Source organism: Acartia tonsa, chromosome 13 (genome assembly GCF_053477335.1).
Source record: "Acartia tonsa isolate MP-2025a chromosome 13, ASM5347733v1, whole genome shotgun sequence".
In the NCBI taxonomy this organism is placed as follows: domain Eukaryota; kingdom Metazoa; phylum Arthropoda; class Copepoda; order Calanoida; family Acartiidae; genus Acartia; species Acartia tonsa.
The window spans coordinates 39,554,007-39,574,888 of NC_137272.1; the positions used below are offsets into that span (position 1 = coordinate 39,554,007).

A 20,882-nucleotide genomic window follows, 5' to 3' on the forward strand; every position below is an offset into this window, starting at 1 on the left:
TTAGGCTATTCTACCCTTTCTTTATCTCTTTGAATACAGAAACCCTAGAAGCTAGGGGTGCAACCGCTAGAAAATAATATAATCGCATATTAGATAGAGGTTTCATTAATTGGAAAATTGAAATTTTAGACATAAAAATATACTTATTTTTGATATATTCATTGATATGTCAATTACATAGAGACTTTTGAGGCTTATTGAGTATCCAAGTTAGCCCCGCAGCTTACGGGTTAGTGGCTGAATTGAAATATGATGACTTTGACTGACGCTTTTCGGGTGGCTTTGAAAGCCGCATAGCTGAATTGTATAATGAGCCTTCTCTAAGCTGCACGGCTGAGTTGGTCGTGTCTGTGGCTGCTGCCGAGCCCTGATTTAAATAAATCTACTAAGGAAGATATAAATATTTAAGACTACTATCTTTCATATCAACAGATAATTTTTATTTTAATTAGATGGACTGACTTTTCCTACGCTAATAAAAACAAATAGTTTTTTGGTAAAATATATATTTTAAATGTAGACATCCATTAATAAGTTATTTAGAGGACTAGATATACATGAATAACATATTAGAATTCACTGAACTACAGTTTGCTTTAGTGGTTAATTTTGTATTATAGATTTTTATTTCATTTATTGTTACATGATGATGATTAAAGTCCTTCCACATATTATGACGTCATACGATATAATAACCAATGAGAGGCCAGTATACACTATAATTGACCAATGATAAAATTTATGCTGGCCTCTCATTGGTTATTTTATTGTATGACGTCATAATGTGTGGAAGGACTTTAATCATCTTTGTAAAACATGCCCTTGCTTTATGAAACATCAAATAGAAATTCAGCCACTTTTGTAAACTGTAGTTCACTCAAATTTGTGACTGGTAATAATTATAGATAATATACACTATAAATGCATAGAGATGGCGAGATTAAATCACATTAATTCCTTATTTTGTCTGTTATACCAGATAAACAGGTAGAATCACTTATTTTAAAAATGGACTAAACGCTCCACTTATTCTCTTTCGAAGAGTCCCTTTCGTAACATCGCCCCATAAGGGGCGATTCGTCGTATTTTTAAAATGGCTTTTTATAGGTTATTTTAGGTTAGGTTAGGTTATATTGGGTTAGGTGATTGCCCCACATGGTTATAGCCCCCCGCAGGTTCTAGTAATAGGAGAATCGCCCCATAAGGTGCGATGTTACGAAAGGGACTATACCCTCTCTTTCTTATCCCGAAGAAGAGCCTTTGTTAATTTCTATGCTGTTATAATATCAAAACACCAGTCATAACGTAATTTTTATAATAGTTTTATATGTTAAAATTTTGTTAGCCACTATTACTTTTTTAAAATTCCATGAATTGAACCATTGAATTTGACATTATGATTACAGGTTTGAATATATAAATGTCAGGAGCCTTAAGGGATGAGACAATGAATGATAAATTGTTTATTATGATAATCAAATTATCCCTCTTTAGATTACAATCATTTGCGGAAAAATTAGACACTTCTTGTTTGTACCATACAATGGGGTATTCCTATCCAGTTTTTTGTTTAGGAATATCATTCTCATTTAAACAAAAGATAATTTTTATGCTAAAATGTGGTTTAATTTTGGTTTTTAATTTTCATTTTCTTCCCCCAAGGTAGTCATTTTTTTCCCCGTGGTAATTAATATGCTTTCTTTTAGTAATTAATAAAAATTCTAAAATCTTCCAAAAAAAAAATTCAAAAATCTTCTAAAAATATTTTCTCAGAATTTCATATAAATATAACTGTATAGTCATGGGAACTTCAGTCGTGCGAGGCTTGTGGTGCAGAACTAAGATTCTGTTCACCGGTTGCCATGCTCGGGGGAAAAAATGACTACCTCGGTGATAAAAATGATACTGGGGAAAAAATGATACCGTAGAAAAAAATGATACCGGAGCTGGATCTTTAAATCGTTTTTATAGTGCGCTGAATCGGGGCGATTCAGAGGTGAACCGTAGGTGCGCTGGTGGTTAGCCACAGCGCGCCTATAAAACATTGATATTTAAAAGATTTTCGGCGCGGTGTTGTTAAATCGCTTGCGACACTCAATAAAATATCGATCCGCGCCAGTACAACTTTATTACATAAGCCGTGTCAGTAAGGCATTTTATGTAAAATTCCGTGTCAGCATGGTATTTTATGTAAAACATTAATATATAATTTATATTAAAAATAACTATAAAATGTTTTCACGATAGTTTTGCAATAAAATATTAAAGTAATTAAAAAAAATATTTATTTATTAAATAAATCACCCCGATTTGAACCGGCAATGACACTCGGTGAGTGGTATTGCCGCGCCAGTACTGCGCCACTGGGTGCGCCAAATCGCCCATACAAATTCGATTTAAAGATTGGTATTTAATAATTTGATGGCGCGCCGAATGAATCGCCCCGGTTTAAATCACCTATAAACGATTTAAAGATCCTGCTCGGGGAAATAAATGATACTGGGGAAAAAAATGACTACTTCGGGGAGAAAAAAAGAATATTTACATCGTTTATGTCGTTTATGTGAGAATAAATATTTAATAAAAGGCTTTAAAGTTTTTTATTCAACAAATCAGATAATGTTTTTTAAATATTTGGGAACTACTATAAATTACAGTCCAATGTTCCATCCCTCCTTGATTAGCATAGTCTATTTGGAATTGAATAAAAAAAGATTAAATCCTATGGAATTTTTTTTAAAAATACCTAATAATAATAATCAATAATTGAAGAATGTAGAAAGGGGGAGAGAGGGGGGATTTAATGGTGTTGAACTTGTTAAAAAAGAGATGATATATCCACATATATGTGTAAAGGGTCAAAAGATAGAAATATGATTGAGGAATCTAAAGGGATAAGACAATGGCCGATAAATTGATTACATCCCCAATGACATTACACACAAAAAATACCCTTCTGTAGATTAAAATTAGTAGTTGAAACGTTTGGAAACTCAACTTAGTGAACCATCCAAAAAAAAATTCAATAAAGTTCCCAAAGTTGTCAAGCCAATTATCAAGAAAATAGTATTATAAAACTTTGGGGACTAGTGTAATAAACAGCTTAATGTCCTCTCCCTCCCTAAATAAGATTGCTACATGTTCGTAGCGTCTAAATTTTTGCAATTACTTATTGTATAATTAAACGTTTTAGACATAAATTGTTTCAAACTCATTTTTTAGCATTTATCATTTTTTCATAGTGATTACAGAAAACTATTTTTGTTTGTTGTGCATTATTGAATAACTATACAAACAAGTATGACAACATCCACAAAGTATTTAAATACTCTATTATTAATATTGGGGTTTTAAGTGAAATTGTTAGCTGACAAAAGTGTACCAAATCATCCTATAAATCACCGTTTTAAAAACAAAGTTAAAATATATCATACAAATTTAAGTTTTTAAAAAGCATTAACCAAGCCTTATTGTTATAGTAATCCTCATTCATAACTTAAAGTAAGACGCCTTCAGACGGATAAAACCAAACCTAAATTCACTCTTAGAGCTATCCATAACGAATATATAGACGGAAACAATTTAAATATAGAAATGCTTTGCTATAAAATAATCCCATTTCTTGTGGAGTATTTTTAAGAGTTTAATATAAATTAATTTGGATTATTTTAGCACTTAATTTTGTACATTTTTCCTTATATTTCATAATTTTTCTCAAGGAATAATTAATCTTTCAAAAGAGTTTAAATTTTCAATTTTTTCACTAGTAAACATAAAGTTTAATTAATAACAGTTACAGTATTACATATGTTGATTAATAATTGCTTTTCCTTGTGGAAAATTAGAAGGCAATTGGTTTTCCTTGGAATGAAAATTCTCCATTTAATTATTTTTTTCTTAGGTAAGGGGAGGAAGTCACTCAAAAATCAGCCACTCTTTTTTAGGGGGTTTCTTTCCCACTTCTCCTCTCATCTCCCTCTTTTTTATGACGTCACGTGGCTTATTTTTGAGTGACTTTCTCCCCCTACTTATTAGGTAATTAGGTTTAAATTTAACTTTTTTTAGATTATTACTGAAATTTATTTCTGGTACGTTACAAAAAAATTTAATTAAATTTTACTGTTTATTATTGGAAGACCCACTTTAAAAGATTGTTTTTGAGAAATTAAAGATTTAATTCAATCTCAAAAAAGAACAAATAATGAATCATAGATATAAACTTTACAGTACATGATTTTGTGCGATAAATTACAAGTATCAAATGCTTTGCTTAAGTCAAGTTAACATAAATTACATATTTAGTAACTTTTTGAGATATTTTATTGGTTAGTTATAATCACAACATGTTTAAGCATCAATTAAACGTGGAAATCACCTTACATGCATTCCAATAAAAATAACCAGTTTTAACATTTTTATCTATAATACAAAGTAGAACGATGTCTGTTTGTCTGTTTGTTTGTTTGTAGCGAAGGATCTCGCTAACCACTGAACCGATTGGGTTCTCCTTTACAGGGTAGCTTCTCATATGTCCTGGGAAGGTTTATAACTATTTTCCTAGAGGCTAGGGGCGAAGCCGCTAGTAAACTATATGAAGAAACATACATATCATACTATACAGGGATCTTAAGGGATAAGACAATGAATGATACATTTATATATATCCCCCATGTAAATTACTCCTTTGTTGATAAAAATTATTGGTTGAAAAGTTTGGACACTTATTAATTAAAACCAACCACTAAAATTCCAATAAAGTGAACCCAAGCGTTTTAAAACTTTGGGTACCAGTGTAATTTACAGTCCAATGTCTCCTCCCTCCCTGACTATAGCTCATTTTGTGACTAATTGTTTGTGCTTCAAAATCAAACTGTTTTGGTAATGACATAAATTGAACTTGAAAAGGGAACAATTTAATGAATAATTTACTTATTTCCATTCATTACCTAAAATTGAATTCATATTCATAGATATAAACTTTTTAAAAATCTTTCAAAACGAATGTTGACCAAAATTAGCGCAACAATGGCGATTGAAAAACGCGATAAGAGGAAGTCGCTCAAAAATCAGCATGTGACGTCATAAAAATGAGGGATTATCCATCTCTTTTTTAGGGATTTTCTTTCCCACTCCCCCTCTCCTCATCCTTTATTTTTATGACGTTAGAATTTTTTTTGAGCGACTTTCTCCTTTCACTTGTGTTACCGACACACCCCAAACTGTCCAGTTTTGAGCAAGACGATTCCAGTTACGTCATATACGTTTCGGGAAAGAAAAAGGGAAGGGGGGAAGAAAATCTCTTCATAAGAGATGGGAGAAAAGGAAAGAGATTTACTTCCCCCCTTCCCTTTTTATATGACGTCACAGAAATCGTCTTGCTCAAAACTGGACAGTTTGGGGTTTGCCGTGGTACCCTCAGTAAATGTAAATGCGATAATCATTGTGGAATTAGAGTTTATTAGATTTACGGAGTTAAGGTAGTATGGACATACATACACTAGCTTATGAGTAGGATTGCTTCTATAACTTATTAAGTCTCTAGTATTCGATAAAAATTAAAAGTATAGTGTGGAAACTGAATAGACTATTATTAACTTGCGCAGCATACCCAGACTTTTTATTTGTTTTTAATCCCAATAGAATGTAGAATTAAAATACTAATACTAAATAATTTACCAATTTTATTTATGTTAAGTAAGATTTGTATTGAAAAAAAATCCATAAATTATTAGTTTTGGGAGCAAATAAATAATAACCCATGCAATTTCCTAACCCAAATAAATTCTTTATTCAAAATTAAGGACTGTTTCTTGTTTGTCCGTTCTCCAATGGGATAACTCCTTCTGAATAATTCATGATTGGGCCACCACCACCACTCGAGGCACCCCCTGCGCCCCTGCTCTGCGCACCTCCGGTCGAGGGGGAGCCAGTTGAGCCACCTCTGAAAAAGAATAACTTATTAATTTTAAAAAACATTAACAATAAATATGACTCTCAGTTACCGTTCCTATTAAGTTTTATAGTATAAAACAAAAGTAAAATTTAACCGACACCATAAAAAAGTTTACAAAATTAATGCTTAGATTTGATATTTTTTGGCGAAAGTTAAGTGGAAATAATGCAAAATCCTATAAATTTTGTTAAGATAAAGTAGACTAGACTAGGAATAAAGGTGTCTTGTAAAGCTAAGTTAACCGTACCTCCTGAGCTCTCCTAGTAAATTTGATTTAATTTTGCCCAATATTAGTAATTGCAGTGAGTGTTTGAAAGCTACCAACTCACCGCCCCAACCTCCTGTATTTTTATTTTAGAAAATGGAAGAAATTATTTTTCTCACACTTCAGTACTCAAACTATAAAAGATTATCTGCCAAAATATTTTATAAAAATAACAGAAAATACAATATTCATAAAAATGTAATAGTTATTTCTCGCATCGTATTATAAACGGCTTTCCGCGGATATAGAATGTACAATTATAAGATTAAAACCAGTTTTTTAGCCCCTAGGTGCCGTAGGCACGGGCTAAAAAAACTGGTTTTAATCTTATGATTGTACATTTTTATATTCGTAGAAAGCTGGTTATAATACGATGCTAGAAATAGTTTTTTCGTATGGATGAGAACCGGTTCCTAACCACCTGATTCGAATGAATACGAGAAAAACTGATTACCAAGCCAAAAAAAATTACATTGTGCACCCTTTCTCTGAATAAGTGAGCGTTGTTAGCAAAAATTAAGTGGACAAATGGGAATGGATACAAAACAGCGAAAAACATAACAGCAAATGTTAAAATACTTCGAAATTACAAAACAGCGAATGTAACAAATCCGCGAAAAAACAGCGAAAATAATTTTCGCTGTTTTTGTAATTTCGCGGTTTTGTAACATTCGCGGTTTTGTAATTTCGCGGTTTTGTATCCACTCCGACAAATGTGTCTGTGCTTTCCTTCAAAGTGTCTTATCGAGAATTGAATCCCCTCTCCCTTTAAAAATGATTAAATTGAAAATAAGGTTAGAGTGGGGAGGGGGGGGGGTGTATTGTCTTTCTATGCCTAATTCTTGTAAGGCATATACCTTAGGTGCCCCCCCAAGGGGGTTTCTGTGCTCGATATGTTACTTTGAGGGGAGTTTACAATATGTCTTCAAGACAATGTAAAACATAAATTAATATGTGAACATGGAAATACAAAAAGACAAACATGGAGATGGAGCATTTTTCTCGTATTCATTCGAATCCGGTGGATAGGAACCGGTTCTCATCCATACGAAAAAACTATGTCTAGCATCGTATTATATCCAGCTTTCTGCGAATATAAAAATGTACAATCAAAAGATTAGAACCAGTTTTTTAGCCGGTGCCTTTGGAACCTCGGGGCAAAAAAACTGGTTTTAATCCTATAATTGTACATTCTATATCCCCGGAAAGCTGTTTATAATACGATGCGAGAAATAACTATTAATTTTTACCCTCTGAGGCAGGGGACATTGGTTTGTAAAATATTCTGGTCCCCAAAGTTTTAAAGGCACATGCTCTCATTCGTTTGGGAATCTTTTTAAATAAATTTTTATTAAGATCATCAATTCAACCAATAATTTAAATCTACAGAAGGGGTAATTTTGTTTATCATCAATTTATCATCCCATTGTCTTACCCTTCTAGAACTCTGAGTCTTTTTTACGAAGCCGCAGCCTGTTGAATGCCCCTAAACATGCAATTTCATAATCGACGCAAATGGCGACGCCCCTAGAGGCCTCTAGCGGTAAATAAAGAAAGGTGGGAGGATCTTAAGCTACAGATAGACATCCTATTACTTTTATATAAGGATTATGGTCTTAAGTAAAAGTCAATCTTTTAAAATCCGAAATTAAAATACTGCAATATTGGGATCATGGAAAGAAAATGAAGTAGCAGGTTTTGTCGTATTTTCGAAAACAGTAAAAGTGTCGAACTATGACGTCAGAAAAAATTAACAATTAACCAATAAGAAGCCAGTATTCACTGTGGTAAAATATATAGAGGTCTCTCATTGGTTAATTGTTATTTTTTTCTGACGTCATAGTTCGACACTTTTACTGTTCTCGTATTTTCACAGTAGCTTTTGCTAGGTTATTTAAGTTAGGTGAATGTTTATGATTGCCCCGCAGGATAAGGAAATTGGCCCAGCAGGGTTAGAGCCCCCAACAAGGCGTAGAAATAGGAGAAAAACTACTGCGAAAATACGATGAAACCCGCTACTTCGTTTTCTTTCCAAGTCAATATAATAACATCACAAAAAAACATAAGACATACTAACACTCGTCATACAATTTCAGACATTTGTTTTTTAAGTACAAGATCTTGAAAGGATCCAAACAAATATTTACACAATCAAGAATGGCAATATCTATAAGCAACGGAGCGAAAGATATAAAAGTTATCAGTGAAATCTTTGCAAGAAAAGACATCTAACCTAAATAGTAGCCAAGAAATGTTAGATTAAAGCAAAGTATTGATATTATCTATAATACAAAGTAACACGATGTCTGTCTGTTTGTTTGTAGCGAAGGATCTAGCTAAACGCTGAACCGATCGGGTTCTCCTTTACAGGGTAGCTTCTCATAGATCCCGGAAGGTTTATAACTATTTTCTTGGGGGGGGTGGAACACCCCCAACCCCCCAAAAAATAAATTACTTTTTCTTTTTAAAACTAAAATTAAAATAGTGGGATCGTTACCCCCCCCCCCCCCCAAAAAAAAAAAAACGACATTTCTCTCCCCCCCCCCCAAATTTAAAAAATAAATTTCCTTTAAATGTAAATCACGAAAAATTGGTTTGATCAAACCTTTTGGGGCAAAGCCTCTAGAGGGTTGGGGCGAAGCCGCTAGTAATTAACTAAAAGAGCTATCTATAAACATAAAGGAAGGAGGGGGGGTTCAAAACATAGAAAGCTAAAAATTCCTATAAAGCGTTAAATTAAATAACACTTAAAAGCCTCAAGGAAATCAACCTTCTACAGTTTAAAAATCAACTAGAATCTAAACCTTACCCAAAACTTAAGCATATAAAAGGTTTTAAATTTGAGGCCTCGGCGCGACTGACGCGTGGCTGCCAAAATCTGCTAAAAAACGAACGAAAACTATCTATAATACAAAGTAGAACGATGTCTGTCTGTTTGTTGGAGTGTTTGTTTGTCTGTCTGTCTGTTTGTTTGTAGCGAAGAATCTCGCTAACCGCTGAACCGATCGTGTTCTCCTTTACAGGGTAGCTTCTCATAGGTCCCGGAAAGGTGTATAAAATACGAAAAATTGATTTGATCAATCCTCTTGGGGCAAAGGCCCTAGAGGCTAGGGGCGAAGCTGCTAGTAGTATATATAGAGCAGATGTGCTAACAAAAAGAAAACTGCGTAAAATGCAATACTTTACGTCAGATAAAACACGAAGAATATAAAAATGTAAGAAAAGGCAAATAAACACATTTTACGCCTAAAAGAAAAAAAAATAAATTGATTTATGGAAAGTTCCTTAACCGTATAAGAAGAAAAAAAAGACTAAAAATTTGGTATAAACAAAAATTATTGATATATAAGACATGATAATACAATGGCCGATATTTTGATTTACATCCCAAATGATGATTTACCCCTAGAAAATAAAAAAAAGATTACAATAAGTGGTTGAAACGGTTGGTCACTCAACTAAACCAACCAATCAAAATTCAATAAAAGTCCTCAAAGTTGTTAAGCCAACGAATAAGAAAACGTTAATATAAAACTTTGGGGACTAGTGTAATATCCTTCTTAGTAAAACCCAAGAATAAATAACTGTTAAAAATATTGAAAAATTAAAAATCATAAAATTAAAAGCTTGACTATATAGAAAAGTAAAACAATTCAGAGAGAGAGGGGACAATGGACTGTTTATTACACTAGTCCCCAAAGTTTTCTAATAACGTTTTCTTATGAGTTGGCTTATCAACATTAGTGAATTTAGATTTGTTGGCTTATTAAGTTGAGTGTTCAAAATTTCAACCACTAATGAATCCATAGAAGTGGTAATTTTGTGTATCTTCAATTTATCGGCCATTGTCTTATCCCTATATGCTATAGATCCTTGAAAACAATTTATATTTATGTAAATTTATTATTATCTTTCCTGTTGTTTATTTTTGTTAACTTGATAATTTGATAAAATGCGTGTTGATAATAGTTTTATTTGCACAACGAATTTTATATTATTTCCTATTTTAGCAGCGAACCTACTCTAGTTGTTGGAAAGGTACGTATATCCAATTGTCTTACAGTATTTAACATGTAAGGAAAGAACCCTTAATTATACTACTTTCCAATTTTTAAAAGCGAAGCTTTTCTATAATTAGGGACGGTCCGTCCGTCCGTCCGAGATAGATAGCTTTTATTCCTTAATTTAGGCATGTCAGAATTGTCCTATCGATTTCAAACTTTGCATGATAATTCCTGTAGTAGTTAGGTACGATTTTGAAAGCGTAGCAACTCTTTAATCATCACCAAAATGTCCGTACGTTAAACATGTTGATTTTTTACTTTTTTAACAATAAATTTTTATGTGATCCACAGTGCGATCTTTTGTAAAAATCGGGACATCCAAAAAATTTAAAATCGACTTTTATCTATCCTAGTACCTAATAATGGCTGTAAGTAGACAGCTAGAAAAGAAATTTTGAAAAAATATTAACTTTTGGCGGATTTTTGCCATTTTTAAAATGGGTAGTGAAAAATTTCTTTTCAGTTTTGATCATTTTCCAGATTTTTTTACACAATTTTTTCAAAGCAACAAAAAATACATTTATGTTCAGCTTATGCAAATAATTTTTGATTGAGGTACTTTTCAGATACCTGTACCAATGTCTAATTAAAAAAAAAATTAAAAAAAAATATTTTTTTGGAGGTGTAAATTGACATTTTGTGAGAAAATTTCACCAAAAATATTAAGATTTTTAACCCCAAAAAATCAGTTTTCTCCATTTTACCCAAAAACGGCCAGGAGGCCCCGGGTTTTGCAATAATAATATTAATGTGCAACATGTATTGTGTATAAAACAGTTTTCACAACCTGGGGCCTCCTGGCCGTTTTTGAGTAATTGAGCATTTTACATTGCATGGTTTGAACAATTTCGTTCTTGTTAATTTCAAATTTTCCTTCGTTAGAGGGGGAAGGAGTCATTTTAGAGCCCAAAGTCATCTCTGCAATATTTTCAAACTTTTTAAGGCGGATCTTTCTTGACTTTTGCATCATTTGCCTCTGGCGAACCGTTTCGCCGTTATTTGCCGCCGTTGGCGTGATTTTTAACGATTTTTGCCGTTCTCGCGGTTTTAATGGACATTTAAGGGATAAAGGAGTCGTTAAATAAAGATGACTTATAAATACTTTTATTTTAGCAATTAAATTTGCTAAATTTCATGTGTTCTAAAAAAATTTGTAGTTTTGAAAATTATGTTATTGTTGTTTATATCTGTAAAAAAAATATTTGAAAACATGCCTTATAAGTGTCCTATTTTACTTATACTGGACCTACCTAAAAATGCCGGGACTCGAAATGGGTGCACCTGACGCTATATTCTTGTTCACAAACATTGTTTGCATTGAAGAAATATTTACATAGACGTTGATTTTGTTAAAATATTCCTATCCTAACTAAAGTTATGAAGTTTTATAGATTTTTTAAAAATAGGGTAGCTTCGCTCCTCCAAAACAGCAAGACGTACTTACCAAATGCACATTAGAAGTTAACAGAGGCAAAATTTAAGTTATTTCCGAGTTAAAGCAAAAGAAATTACATAATTTCTTCAAATACAAGCTTATTTATTGAAGTTTACTTTTGTCTACTCTAAATGTCCCGTTTTTTGGCAAAAGATCGCACTGTGTATGATCTAATGATCCGATTGATCTGATTTTTGGTATATTGATTCCTAGGACAATAAAGTATAATGTCATAATCAAGTCCTAAAAATGTAAGTATGTCCATAAACATTATCCTGAATCAAGTAGTTTTTCAACAAATTTACTTACAATTTTGCTTCGACTCTTATACATTTATATTCTGTTCTGATTATTCAGTTCTGACACTATACAAGTGTTAATACTCAATGTCCATTTTTCCTACCGTATCATGTTTTTGGATGTTGTCATCCTTGTTTAAGAACACTTTATAAATTTATTGGGGACTTTTATTAAATCTTGATTGGTTGGTGGTACAAACTAACAGTGCACAAACTTTTCCACCAATCATTTTATTCTAGAGAAGGGACAATTAAGTTTCTCATAATTGGGGGTGTACTTTAATTTATCACCCATCGTCATATCCCTTAAGATCCATTTTCTTTTATTTAAAGACTTTTTGTCCTTTTTTACTAAATTTTGGATTACTCTATTTTCTCTATTAAAAAAAATATTTAAAGTTGGCAATATATCCTTTTTAAAAGCGAAGCTTTTCTATAATTAGGATTGGTCCGTCTGTACGTCCGTCCGAGATAGATAGCTTTAATTCGTTAATTTAGGCATGTTAGAATTGTCCTATCGATTTTAAACTTTGCATAATGATTCCTCTAGTAGTTAGGTATGATTTAGAAAGCGTAGCAACTCTATAATCATTACCAATATCCAATTATCCGATTGTTCTGATTTTTGGTATATTGATTCCTAGGACAATAAAGTACATTATTTAAGGAAAGCAACTCTATAATCAATTCTTTAAAAAGTATGTCCATAAACATTATCCTGTATCAAGAAGTTTTTTAACAAATTTACTCACAATTATGCTTTGACTCTTATTCACTTAAATACTGATTTTTCAGTTCTGAAACTATAGTGTTTATGTCCGTTTGTCCTACCGTTTCAGTGCTTCGCTTTTATGGATGTTGTCATCCTTGTTATTATATCATACAATAAAATGTTTTTGATTTTTAAAATAAATTATATAACAGAATGTTAGCACAAAGTTAAAATTGACAAATATAAAGCCACGCGGTTGTCAGTATGTAATTGTACATTCCCAATGATGATACATAAAATTACCCCTTCTGTAAATTACCATTAATGGATTAATTGACACTTAACTTAATGAACCAACCAATCAGAATTCACTAAAGTTTCCAAAGTTGTTACGCCAACAAATGAGAAAATGCAATTGTAAAACGTTGGGGACTAGTGTAATAAACAGCCCAATGTCCCCGCTTTCTGTCTTATTTATTTAGATGTTTTTAATATATATATATATAAAACAATGATGTATTTTAGAGATAAGTAATTATACCAACAAGGATGACAATATCCATCCGTAAAAGGAAGCATTACAATCAGAAGGTCGGACAAACTAACGTTTACACTTGTAGAGTGTCAGATCTTAAATAAATTTAGCTTTTTTGACATCATTTTTTGTATAATACAATTATCCTATCTATTTCATTTTTGGAATAATGATTCCTAGGACTTTAAGGTACAATTTTTTTAAGCAAAGCATCTCTATAATCAAGTCCAAAAAATATAAACAGTATTCTGTAATAAATTAGTTTTGCATTTACATACAATTATGTTTAGACTCATAAATTTTATTCTGTTTATAATGTTCTAACATTCTTGTGTGTATATGTTCTTTTGTCTTGTTGCTTGATTTCAGAGCTTTGCTTTCATGGATGTTGTCATTCTTGTTACGAAAAATTTAACCTTTCTGAAAAGTTAAAGTTATAGAGCCCATATACATACAAGAGGTCTTCTGATTAAAACATACATTTATATAAACTAACTTTTAATGTTTTCAGGGGACCTTAGAATGTAGTAAATATTACTAGTGCCCTAAGTTTTATACATTTGGATTCTTCTCTTATTCCTTGGCTTTAAAACTTTGGGGACTGGATGGGTTACCAAACTTTTCATCAATAATTTTAATCTACAAACGGGGTAATTTTGTTTGTCATTATTAGAGATGTGAATTGTCTTATCCTTAAGATACCTGAATTTAAAAAAAAAACGATTATGAGATATTTTTACGGAATTTGTAATGGTTTCAAACTATTTTACATTTAACAAGGATGATATATCCTAAAAATAAAACATGGATATAAAAATAGTTCAAACCGCGACAGAACAAAAGACGTTGAAAAAATGTAACTTCTATTGAATTATAGATGCGTAATGTTTAGAGAAAAAATAGGGAGATTGCCGTGGCCTAAAACGGGATTAGGTTTAAAATAATGCCACGGCCGTAGCGGTCATGCGTCTTGCGTCATATTGGCAGGGTGACGCAAATTTCAGATATCAGTTTTCGCCGTTTTATTTACTATTTTTCTCTATAAGATAAAAGCGATGCTTGCTAGATTATCTAATTCGCTATAATATAATGAAAATTTTTTCTCAAATCGCCAAATCTTGGGTCTGAAATTTGCGTCACCCCTACAATCTGAAAGTGGGGAAGAGAATAAGGGATGGGGTAGAACCGGTTCCTATAATGCCACTGTAACTAATCTCTGAGTTAAACTTCATCTAAAACGGGCGCAACTCAATGCATAGAGGAAGCGCTGGAAAGTGGCATTCGTGATATCACAAAAATACATCTAAATCAATCTTTTTTTAGAGGTTTCCTTTTCCACTTCTCCTCCCATACCTACTTTTAGACGTATTTCTATGACGTCACACGTTATATTTTCCAGCGCTTCTGCACAGAGGGTTGGCAATATCATAAAATCATATTCAAATTTTCAATGCTGACAGACAAACAGACAAACATCATAGTCTTTAGAGTAGCATTGTTACCAAAAGATTATCTTTCAATTAAAACTTTGACTCAAAAGTTTCAAAATTTAATTTTAGATTTTAAAATTCTTCCGATAAAAATGAATGTTAAGTAAACCTCAAACTATTAAACAAAACAAGGATGACACAACATACATGAGTAGCGAAGCACAAGCGGACAAAGTGAGTTATGGAGATCCTAACAAAGAAATAATTAAACTATGCGTAATAGCAGACGAGTAAATCATTTTAGGATGACTAATTTATTTGTGGACTGACAGACGGACGAACAGACTGACGGACAGACTAATTTATTTATAAAGATGCTTTGCTACAAAAAATTGAAACAAAAAAACAAAATATAAAATATAAAAGCTTTAAAAAATGAAATGTAAGGATTAGAAGATGATTGAAGTCCCTCCATAGATTATGACGTCATACGATGGAATAGCCAATGAGAGGCCAGTATACACTGTAATTGACCAATGGAAAAGTTTATGCTGGCCTCTCATTGGTTATTCTATCGTATGGCGTCATAATCTGTGGAGGGACTTTAATCATCTTTTAGAGTTTAAGATAGAAACATTAAATTTATTGACAAGGACAAGTAAAAAGCATGCAAGACAAAATAAACACAAAAAATAATCATCTTACATGTACAGTAGAGTGTGTATTTACAGTGTGCTGTGCTATAGTTTTACAATTGCTACGCTATGGATTCTGTATATCTACTTTTTTCAACACCAGGGTAATATCTAAATTAAATTAAGATTTCAGTACCATTATATAAGGACGTCCAAGCTTTTAATTTGAGGGGATAAAATGAGGAGTTACAATGTTTGAGGGAAGGTGAGAGGTTCAAATATCGGCTTAACACCATGTCATATATAAAGACGTTAAAAGGGTTCCTACTGCTGCTATGTCAGGTGCGTGACATAGATATTTAGAGTAGTGGGAATGCCTTGGCCCAAAACAGGCGCAACTGATTACCATGCACAGTTTCTAAGACAAAGGTCGTGTAATTAAAGGGTTGGTTGTCTATAGGTCGAAACACGAAACCCCCTGGAAATCATTCTCGCTTTATGATGTCTAGGCTAAAACATTCTCAAGCTTTCAAAAAACTGTTAAAGAAGTTTTGGTTATTTATTGTTAAATACTACATCTGCTAAAAACATTAAATATCAAACAGATATTTGAAGAATAAGTCACCATATTTTAAAAACTACATTGTGTAAATAATTTAAAAACTTTAGTTTTATGTATTAAACAATCAAAATAAAAGTTTTACCCTTTCATGGAACTAACAAACCAATATGAAATATTTTTGTTTTATTTTTTTAAAATAATACAATAACATAATATTATATAAATTTATACAATATTTGTATATTTGTAACAAACAGTCTTAAATCTCATAGATAATATACATTAAATATTATAATATTATAGAATATTTTACGTTTGTGTGTTTAAGGGTTTAATTAATTTTCTCGTATTCATTCGAATCCGGTGGATAGGAACCGGTTCTCATGAATTCGAAAAAACTATGTCTAGCATCGTATTATATCCAGTTTTCTACGAATATAGAAATGTACAATCAAGAGATTAAAACTAGTTTTTTTAGCCGGTGCCTTCGGCACCACGGGGCTAAAAAAACTAGTTTTAATCTTATAATTGTACATTCTATATCCGCGGAAAGCCGTTTATAATACGATACGAGAAATAACTATTCTCGTATTCATTCGAATCCGGTGGATGGAACCGGTTCTCATCCATACGAAAAATTATGTCCAGCATCATATTATATCCAGCTTTCTACGAATTTAAAAATGTACAATTATAAGATTAAAACCAGTTTTTCTAGCCCCGAGGTGCCGAAGGCATTGATGAGAACCGGATCTTATCCACCGGATTCGAATGAATACGAGAAAAAATATTAAAATTTAGTTTTTCCTCTTAATAATCTTGAATATTTTGTGTGTTTAAGGGTTTAATTAATTTTCTTAGTTTTCAATATCTTCTTCCTTTTCCTCATTGGTTATACACTCTCCAACTAAATAACACATTTCACTTAAACAAAATTCAGGTTTTTTTTTAGGTGGAAAGGGGATTTTGGACAATAAATTAGACTGACAGCCATAGTTGGTTGGTTGGTTCAAGTTAGCAGCGTCAAAAGTTTTCAGATGGAGGAATTTAGATTCCATAGCTTAAGATGGATATCAATTTAAATATATACAGCTATTTTCTTTTCCCTTATTCCTATTTTTAGAGCTTCTGAAACTTGCATATCGTGCCAAGCAAAGTAGTATCCCTCCACCCCCAAAAAGACCGCATAGAAAACACACCCAATAATAGTTTTCTAAAAAAAGAATATCAATGATTGTATTTTTTTCTCTTTATGATTAAAAGAAAAAAAAAACAGAATGGCTGAACTTTTTGAATCTTTTTGGAAAAGTGTAGATTTAAAATAATCTTTTTGAATATCTTCATACTAATTTACTTTCTAATTATTTTCAACTCTTAAAAACCCATATTTTACTCAAGTCAACTGTAATAAGAAATTAACTTATAAGAAGGATCTATTTTCATTATTAATTAATATTTTATGTGTCAATGACAAATTTTCTTTATCAAACTATATGAAGCAAGGATGAAAACATTAATATGTAGCGAAGCTCATATAAAGTAAAAATGAGAATAGAAAGACCGAAGAAAAACTTAAATCTGTGTAAATCCACAAAAACTTTAGCTATATTTAATAGCAGCAAACAAAATTAATTTCCTTAATACACATCTAATAAAGATCAATACAGACAGACCGACACAAGGACGTCCAAGGGGGAGGAGGTAAAGGGGTGATTACCCCCCCAACCGAGTTTTTCAATTTATTTACCCCCCTCCCCCAAAAACAATTTACCTAACAAAAATAAAAAACCCTAACAAAAAATTTTTTGGCGCATTTTTACTCCTAAATAATTATTAGTATTTCATTTTACCCCCCCCCCCCCCCATTTAAAATTTACCCCTACCTTAAGGGTGCCATATTAAATTACCCTCCAAAAATTTTTACCCAGGGGTAAATTTATTTTAGGGGGGGGGGGGGGGTAAAAAAAATAAGTTATAGAGTAGTTGCTCTTGCTCATTAGGCAGAATTTATAATTCATTCAAAAAAATTTAATACTTAGTATTATGTTATAAAGAAAAGAGTTTTGATATAGATTAAAGTTTTTAGGATATATTCATTTAAAAACATTTTTTAAAATTAAAAACTTTGTGTAATCAAACTTTTATGAAGGTTCTTTGGAAAATAATAAAAATAAAATTATCTGTCATACAAAATTTTGGCTAGATGGTATTTATGTACAAAGCTGTGGACAATCATGCAGGGTATAGTGCGGATTTTGAGGGAACTTTTAAGTACTTAAGCTGTAACTTTACTATTCTTCTTTAAATATATTTTGGTTTGTAAATATTGCACTGTGAATGAAAAAAATAAGGGGGTCCCATATTGTTTGGGCCTTTGGATTAGGCATAGTAAAAAAAGGGGCATTTCATCATATTTTCAAATTATTTTCTATAGGTTATTTTAGGTAAGGTTAGGTTAATTGGGTTAGGTGTTAACCCTTTAGGGTTAGAGCTCCTTGTAGGGGCTTGAAATAGGGGAAAAACTGCTGTGAAAATACGACGAAACGCCCATTAAGAGGCGCGGCCACGAAGGCCATTATACCAACAACAAAAATACTTCTCCTTATTTTCATTTTATTTAAAAAGTAAAAAAGAGAGGGAGGAGTGGCTTCAGTGCTCGATAAGCACTTTGAGGGAAAGCACAATGATTTTTATTTGATTTAGGATGATAACAAAAATATTTTAAAAAAATAATAAGTATTATCTTAAGTACCTAAAATTCCCTTCTTTGTGCGAAATAATAATGGATATAGAATACGTGGATATTGTGACAGGGGAATATTTGTTTTGTATTTAGCTTACTAATATAGTCCTCAGATATTGGTCAATATGTTCCTCTATGGTTAGTGGAGGGGATGGAGTAAAACATAAGATGGGGAGGGATGGGGTACTATTATATTAGCCAGCTAGGAGAAACATCATATCAGGGTATGCGAGAATCTCTCACAATATACATATATTCTACATATATCCATTGAAATAATCTTATATTGTGGTAGCTGTCTATAGTGCCCTAGCAAAATGGGGATAGATGTCACTGCTTTTGGCCCACCTATTCTATTGACGTCATAGTAGAGGAAAAGAGAAAGGGAAGGAGTAAAGAAACCCTCTTGAAAAGAGATGGAGTATAGGGTATTTCCTGACATCAATAGAATTGGTAGGCCAAAAGCAGTGACATCTATCCCCAATTTACTAGGGCACTATAGACAGCTACTTATAATGTACAATTTCGATTATGTCCTTATCAAACCTTATTTCACTCAACGGAATAGTATTATTCTCTGTTATCTCCTCAGTAACTTTGTACTTCTCTTCCCTTCAGTACAAAGATTAATGTCTATTAGAATATATAATAGGTACCTCAAAACAAGAAAATTCTTTTAATTACATTCTAGTAAAACATTAGAGTAAAACTTTAGAGGTGGAAGGGGTTAAATAACTGTAGTTCCATATCCCAATGACCTTGTGCCAATTCTCAATTGGGTCTTTGAAAATCAACCAATAGTGTCGGGAATATCAGCACAGCCAAGTAGAAGATATAATTTGCAAGTAGAAGAAAAAGGTCATTGGAAAAGGGGGGGGGGGGGTATTTTTCTGTAATTACATCTATAGTTTTAATCTGTTAGTAAAACGTCCTTCTGCACGCTAGTTAAGCCATAAATCATCACAGAAGTTTGGAGATACGGAAAGTGTCATGTGTGACGTTTTAAAAATACGTCTAAAAGGAAGGATGAGTGGAGAAGTGGGAAAGGAAACCCTAAAAAAAAGATGGTATTAGAAGTATTTTATGACGTCACACATGACACTTTCTATATCTTCCAGAAGTTTTTTAACCATGGGTAGCTTCAAATGGGGGGATGGTGGGGAGATAGTGAACTTTGTGGGAAGATATAAATATGGATCTCGTTTTGCTTTCCACTAGGTTATAATCTACCAAAAAAAACGGCTAACTAATTCTTAAAACTATCATCACTTAAATCGGAATATAATACTTATTATTTTTGTATTTTCACAGAATAACATATTGTTATAAAATCATATTATTCTCAAATATATTATAATTTGAAAGGTTTCATTTATGACTCTACAAAAAAAAACTTATTTTGTTATTGTACAATTCTAAAAACATTTAATATTTAATAACTGTTTTAATAATAAAAAAAGTCATATATTTGTTTCGATGCTGTGAGTATTGGTGCAAAAAATATGACGTAACAAAAAAAATTAGCCAATGAGAGGCCGTTATTGACCAATGGTAAAATTTATAGTGGCCTCTCATTGGCTAATTTTTTTTGTTACGTCATATTTTTTGCACCAATACTCACAGCATCTTTGTTTCTCTTAAAGTGCTATTGAGCACTGAGCCTCCCCCCTTATTTGATGGTGGGGGGGGGGGGAGGAAGATTTCTTTTATTTACTCAATATAACCTAACCTAAATTGAAAGTAATAAACATGTCAACAACTTCCTCCCTTCCCCTTTTTTTCTATTTTGTTTATAAATAAGAGTTGGGGGGGGGGGGGGGGGGTTACATGCTCAACAAGGCATTTTTGTGGAAAATGCCATATATACTCCTCTATAGCAACATGAAATTGATTTTTAAATAATAGATCCTGTTTCTCTTTATAACGTTTTAGTTAATTCTTAATTTTTTCTCAAGAAACCATTGTGCATATTAATTATATCATGGTTCAATATATTTTTAGAAATTTCTTTGAAAAATGAAATAATCATTTAGATGGTATCATACAAAGAAGTTAAAAGGACCAGACACTATTAGAGCACATAAATATCTAAAAGTGCAGATTAATTAGCATATTAATGATTCTAAGTTACAATTAATATAAAATTCACTACCATGATGGCAAAACATTGAATGTCTATAATTGCCGCTGAAATAAACCAATCACGTGCTTTGTCTAAATATCCGCGTATTATTGGATGATTCATTATT

General features: G+C 32.0%; 3 protein-coding genes across 3 annotated transcripts in view; all 3 read right to left on the minus strand.

Annotated features, from left to right (window-relative positions):
- The window catches only part of l(1)G0004 (RNA-binding protein pno1), a 185,813-nt gene that overhangs the window by 149,442 nt on the left and 15,489 nt on the right, over window positions 1–20,882 (minus strand). The gene's annotated exons all lie outside the window — the stretch shown is intronic.
- The window catches only part of LOC145335297 (uncharacterized), a 76,300-nt gene that overhangs the window by 7,498 nt on the left and 47,920 nt on the right, over window positions 1–20,882 (minus strand). The window lies entirely within an intron of this gene.
- LOC145304575 (uncharacterized) overlaps window positions 858–20,882 on the minus strand; it is a 38,749-nt gene continuing 18,724 nt past the window's right edge. Inside the window, exons 3-4 of the mRNA XM_080146492.1 lie at window positions 19,180–19,245; window positions 858–5,941 (exon numbers count right to left, since the gene is read on the minus strand). Coding sequence (XP_080002618.1) covers window positions 5,797–5,941; window positions 19,180–19,245 — 211 coding nt within the window. The 3' untranslated portion in view covers window positions 858–5,796. The remainder of the gene's footprint in view (window positions 5,942–19,179; window positions 19,246–20,882) is intronic.